The sequence below is a fragment of the Ochlerotatus camptorhynchus genome, unplaced genomic scaffold (assembly GCF_037179485.1).
Source record: "Ochlerotatus camptorhynchus isolate MF236.1 unplaced genomic scaffold, CSIRO-AGI_Acam_v1.1 ptg000551l, whole genome shotgun sequence".
In the NCBI taxonomy this organism is placed as follows: Eukaryota; Metazoa; Arthropoda; class Insecta; order Diptera; family Culicidae; genus Ochlerotatus; species Ochlerotatus camptorhynchus.
Window position 1 is genome coordinate 1,237,582 of NW_027041034.1, and position 5,767 is coordinate 1,243,348.

At 43.4% G+C, this 5,767-nt stretch overlaps 2 protein-coding genes across 2 annotated transcripts; both read right to left on the bottom strand.

Annotated features, from left to right (window-relative positions):
- Positions 1–159: 159 nt before the first annotated feature.
- Positions 160–1,172, bottom strand: LOC135713371 (major facilitator superfamily domain-containing protein 8-like). Its single transcript, XM_065236475.1, has 2 exons — positions 885–1,172; positions 160–819 (listed from the first exon to the last, which is right to left on the bottom strand). Exons 1-2 carry the CDS (start codon positions 1,065–1,067, stop codon positions 160–162), a joined length of 843 nt encoding a protein of 280 aa, XP_065092547.1. The 5' UTR covers positions 1,068–1,172.
- A 59-nt stretch (positions 1,173–1,231) lies between these two features.
- On the bottom strand, positions 1,232–5,398 carry LOC135713369 (major facilitator superfamily domain-containing protein 8-like). Its single transcript, XM_065236474.1, has 5 exons — positions 5,056–5,398; positions 3,129–3,324; positions 2,409–3,067; positions 1,660–2,349; positions 1,232–1,597 (listed from the first exon to the last, which is right to left on the bottom strand). Exons 2-5 carry the CDS (start codon positions 3,309–3,311, stop codon positions 1,429–1,431), a joined length of 1,701 nt encoding a protein of 566 aa, XP_065092546.1. The 5' UTR covers positions 3,312–3,324; positions 5,056–5,398; the 3' UTR covers positions 1,232–1,428.
- Positions 5,399–5,767: the final 369 nt, after the last annotated feature.

The following is a 5,767-nucleotide window of genomic DNA, read 5'->3' on the forward strand; positions in this document are numbered from 1 at the left end:
TTAACTATCTATACTAACGGTTTATTGTGAAAGCAGTGCTGACATAAAACCGATTTAAGATGTTTCGCTGTGAGATCCTTATTCTCGTAACCACTTCGAAACTGTGTTTTATAAACAACGAAACAGACAATACTAGAGCGAGATTTGGTACTTCAATACTTACGATTGCTCTGCTTTGAAAGCAAACATCACCAAAGCAAACGCCACGAGCGTCAAGGCTATGGGATGACTGCGTACACGGTCAGGAATCCACACCTTATCCATTCCAGCATCACTATTCTGCATCGCAATTTCTTTAACCGCTATATGGTGATCCTTGAATATGCAGGGCATCATCAACATTAGAATGATAAACCCCAGTGCAGCGCTGATCCATCCCATTGATGTGAACATATTGAATCGAATGAACCCCAGCAGAACAATTCCATCTGTTCCCAATTGGGCCAAAACTGGCTGGAGTGCTGATCCTGCTAACAGACCGAGTGTATGAGCAAGATTTATGTGCGATACGGTCTGTGTCCTTTCCGCAACCGTCGTAGCTGACGATATGTAAGCTCGATATATAGTGCTAGTTATGGTAGCTAATCCTGCAACGGCTCGTGACAGCAGAAGAATTTCCTTTCGATAGATGGGTATATCTTCAAGTACGGCGTAAACGACATGACCGACAACGAACGCAACCAGCGCAATAACGATAGGAACACGAGCTGACGGAAGCCTATTGTTCCACCAACCAAATATCGGGCTAAACGCCAGCTGCATGATCGAAGGCATAGCAAACAGATAGGGAAGAAAGGTCTTGTCAGCGTCCGGATCCAACTGAAATTAGTAGGATTAGAACGATTCAAAATTCACTGATTTCACACAAGGCGAAAAGCACTCACAATCTTCAAATATGGCCACAATCCAGTTATCACTAAATTGAACGCAAAGTAGAGCAAAAACCCAATTAAATAGAAAATGCGGATCGATATCCATCGTTCCCTGTACTGCACTGGTGATTCCAGACCAAGGGCTCGATCGCTTTCCGGCTGCTCAAGAGCCATCCACTTAGGTAACAGTTCCATGTTGTGTAACGTTCTTCGACATACTGAAATCTATTTGAGTGACCATTCACTGATAAAGATTACCCCCTATATCAGCTCCCATTATTTACATTTTATGGATCTGACAAAGCTCGGAGGAAGGGCAATCACACTGATTATTCGAAGCATGTGTTACATGTAAAACGTTGTCCACGCCGCAAGACATATATTTGAACTAACACTGAATGATCCTCTTGTGTAAGTATCACATCGCTTTGTATAAATGGTATAAGTTACAACTCAAAATACGTAACAGGTTTGTGTGCGTCTGAGTTTTGGTGCAAAACAACTGTCAACTTAATTTATAGTCCTTAGTCTATGCGTAAAGCTATGAATATCAGACTCAGCTCGGTTTTACGATCGCATCCGGTCTCTCCAATATCTGAGCAGCAGTGCCGTTCAGTTTCTCCAGCTCCGACGGGTCCACTCCGCCAGGATCCTTCTTACTGGTCACCGTTTGAAGTTCTTGTCCCGCAGTGGGAATGTCATACTCCGGAGGTATTAACCGATCCCTGCAATGTGAAACCATTAGCACATGAAATATAAAGAAGCACCTTAGTCGTTTAAAACTCACCGCACCAACCAAAGCCATAGCATTGTGGCTGACATCATCACGGCAGTTGATCCGAATGTCCAATACAGTCCCAGCTTAGTGTATATTGTTGACAAAAATACCGGTCCCAATGCTCGTGACAGACATCCCGAACCAGTCATGATACCCATCCATGTTCCCTGAGGTCTAGGGCCGAGGATCTTAGAGAAAATCGTCGTAATCAGTGTCACTCCGATTGGGTAACCGATCGCTGTGAATGCGTAGCCAATCAGAAATTGACTGATGGTCATACCCTTAGTCGTTTTGCACCATTCTTGCGTGATTGGACATCCTAATAGTTCAGATTCTTCAGCGGCGTCAAACACTGTGGAAATCTCATCAAACTCAACCCTTGTGAGGTTGGAGTAAACCTCTGTAAAGTTAGACGCATAGACATACGGTGCTGTATGTTGCAAAGAGGTTTTATTCAGAGGAATTGCCAACTTTGGCGGACTATCACTCATCGGTACGTAGACAGCTCGACCCAAAACCATGAGGAAAAATCCTCCCCACAGTAAAACATTATGTTCGGGAAACTTTTTACACAGAGGTCCAATTAATACGAACGTGGCACTGGCGACGATTGCTCCTACAGCCATCACCCAAGCCATGTAGTACAAAGCTTCAACTTTGGTCCACGCAAACATATCCATAGTCAGTGGAGTTGCCAAACTGCAATGAAATCGATCTCATAAATCATATTTAAAGCTCGCACACACAATTGTACTCACGTTTCCAAAAATACGAAATTGAATACTAAAATAAAGAACGCAAATATCAACGACCAAGCAGAAACGTAGTCCGGCTTGATTGCCTTCCAGGTTTCCTTTTCCGATTCCTTTCCCTGCTGAACCATAGCTTCCCTGGCGGCTATCCGCTTCTCTTTGAAGAAGAATGGCAGAAATAGGCAGAAGTTCATGATACCCATCAGAACATTGATCCAACCGGTTGCGGTGTACATGTTCAGATATAGCTTATCCCTAAACAATGGCACTCCATGATCTCCCAGAGGAGTAACAACACCTTGCAGCGCTGGCCCTACGATGAAACCAAGCGTTTGGGCGAGCGACACCATCGATACGGCTGCCGTACGCTCCCGAACTTTGGTAGCCGCCGACAGGTATGACCGACAGACAGCAATACTGGCAGAACTGACTCCGATGAGGAAGCGTGAATACATCATCCAATACTTGTGGTGTGAGGTGAACAGCTCCAGCGTGGAGTAGATCCCACTGGCAATCGAGAACAGTGCTAGTGAACACAACAGGGGAAGTCGGATCGAGCCGAGCCGGTTGCTCCACCAGCCAACCAGGGGGCTGAAGATCATCTGCCCCACCGGATTGGCACCGACAATCCAACCCATAAACTCCTTACCGGCTCCGGGGTCTAACTGAAATACAAAACGGAACATTGATTATCGGAGAGGGGCAAAGGATTTGCAGTGAGATTACCTTATCTAGATATGGCCAAACTCCAGTTAAAATTATACTAAATCCCAGCGACATCAGAAACATTGTGTAGTAGATGATTCTGATGGAGTTCCACCGAGCGGTGTACTCCGGTGCCGTTTCCAGACCATCTGCCAGGTCCTCTGGTGAGGGACGTTTAATGAAGCAACGCTTGAGGAAGTCCATGGTTGATATATATCTAGAAAAGGTAATGGTAGAATTTTGAAGTTAATCATTTTAGTTAACGGTTTGGTAAACTAAGTATTTTAAAGGTTTCCTATAATCTCCAACAAGTAAGCATTCAGAGATCTATATTGACCCTTCCAAAAAAACCCCACATTCTCGTTTGTCCCAGTTTCAATATCAAGAAAGCTGATTTCAAATGCAATGTTATCTAATGCCAGGTTTTAAAAACCACTGACAGTGCATTTTAGCAATCTCTTGATAAACCACTGAATTTAAAAAGTTCCCCAACTCTTTTTAATATTTAAAGTGGTATCCCTACCGAAAGTGCATGAATCAAACGAATCAAACCAAACAACATAACGAACCCTACCATATGATCGCGATGTTTACAAAATAACCATCGAGTTTGCCTTCCTTCCACACGAACCGCATATGTTACCATAGGTCAGTGTCTTCTGAAATAAGGCTATTCTGCACATCGCAATCATTGGCTTTCCACCACTACTACCATCATAACCTGTTCTGATCCCTGTCCTACCGAGTGCAACGCAAGACTGTCCATTAGTATTCATTGTGGCAGGCCTAAAAATAGCGCGATCTATGCAATCTACTACCATCATCAGCGCCGGTAGTTCAAAAGAGGCACACTTCTAGCACACCCCTTCTCATGGCTATTGACACCGAGTTCTCGCGTCACTTTTCAATAGGTCCTATCTACAATGATCCATTCTCTTCATCGACTTTCTCTTTGGATTGACACGGCTGTGTGAAGATTTTTCCGGATATTTTACTGTGCTACTGTGTGTCAAAGTTCGATGGAAGAAGCTCCAATCCAGCTTCTAATGAGGTCTGTTTGAAAAGTGCCGCGAGAATTGTGATATTTATAATGTAAAAGCGTATACCTTCTATACCAATACAAGCATGAACCACTGGCGCATATCAAGTTATCGTGAATGAAGATGAAGAAGATCAAGTTCAAGTTGTTCACTGCAAATTGAAGCGTCTGCTGTACACTTATCTGTATCGTGCCGGTCAAATCAAAACGAGTGGATTGCAATTTAATTACATTACAATTCAATCAATTTCCATTAACCAATGCCACCGATGTATAGCAATTGTCACCCAACATATGCATTGCCGACTGAAAACGAAGTGCGATCCGGGCGATTGAATTAGTATGCCGTTAACGTTGATGCGCCGAGATTTTACGGTGATGGGACTTTTTCGGGAAGTCCATCATTGTTATTATTTCTGATGACGAGTTATTAAAGATTGCAAACTCGTCTGCCCCTGCTGATTTTCTGCTTCAGCTCTGTGAAGGCTAAGTGATTTCAAAACTTTAATTTCTCGATTCAGATGTTACCAGTGTAGCTATTCATTCTCCATCTGCAGCCTGCAATAAGCGTCTTTGCTGATTCACTGCTGCAGGGGTAAATTACTCGAGCCATAGACGCAACCATGCATCCGAAACCAGTTATTTACGTTGCGTTGCATTTTTGCTACTTGTTAACCTTACCCGTCTTCTACCACTGATTGCTGATATCTTATCCGAGGAACTATTTCATTCACCAACACACTATTCTTCAACTAGGCATTCTTATCAAAAGCTACACTATGAAAGAATTTATGTATATACAATTGGTTCATTTACACTACTTGTATAACCGTTACTGGCTTTCATTCAATTCTGCCTCAACGACAAAACGCCCATGCAAAGTAAGAGAAAGAAACAACAGATACTTACAACTAAAAATAAAACTTGACACGAGTTCCTTGGTTTAGTTTCCGTCTTACGAAAATTGATCTGGCTGCGGCAGTCAATCTTCCACCCTAATCTTCATTTTACACGTCGGTTGCTTTATCTCATTTTCTTCGAGGCACTGTGCTTAGCGCATTTAGCCTTGCTTTCCTAACCTTGTAAACGTAGAAAATGACAAAATTGCGATTATGGCTTATCTAGCTGTCCTCATCACCGCATCCACACTCAAAACCAGAAAGATAATAATGAGCGTGTGCGGAAGAATTAATTTATATCAAAACAAAGCCACCATCACCAACGTCTGGCCACGCCACACCAAAGCCACACTTTGCCAGACGGGATCACGAACGCAACTGAAAAAAAGTAAAGCAAACGGCTAAAACCTTACCTGCCGTGTGAAACTCAAACACTCACACACATCTACAAAACGATCATCGGTGTGACAGCATGGTGACAGCTGAGTTCAACCCCATTCTATTTGCTCGCGTCACAAATCAAACAATGTGCACCGCTGGTTTGAACGTGTTTGTGAGAACGCCACCAGACCGTAGCTGTCCGTGAGCGGTGGCTGGATTATTTCGTTTACATAGTTGTTTTGTGACGTCACGGGATCACGCAGCATTTGATCGTTGGTTTGTTCGCCAACAATCGTTTCAGAGCGGCAAACAAGTATATTTGGACTGATTCGTGACTAGGG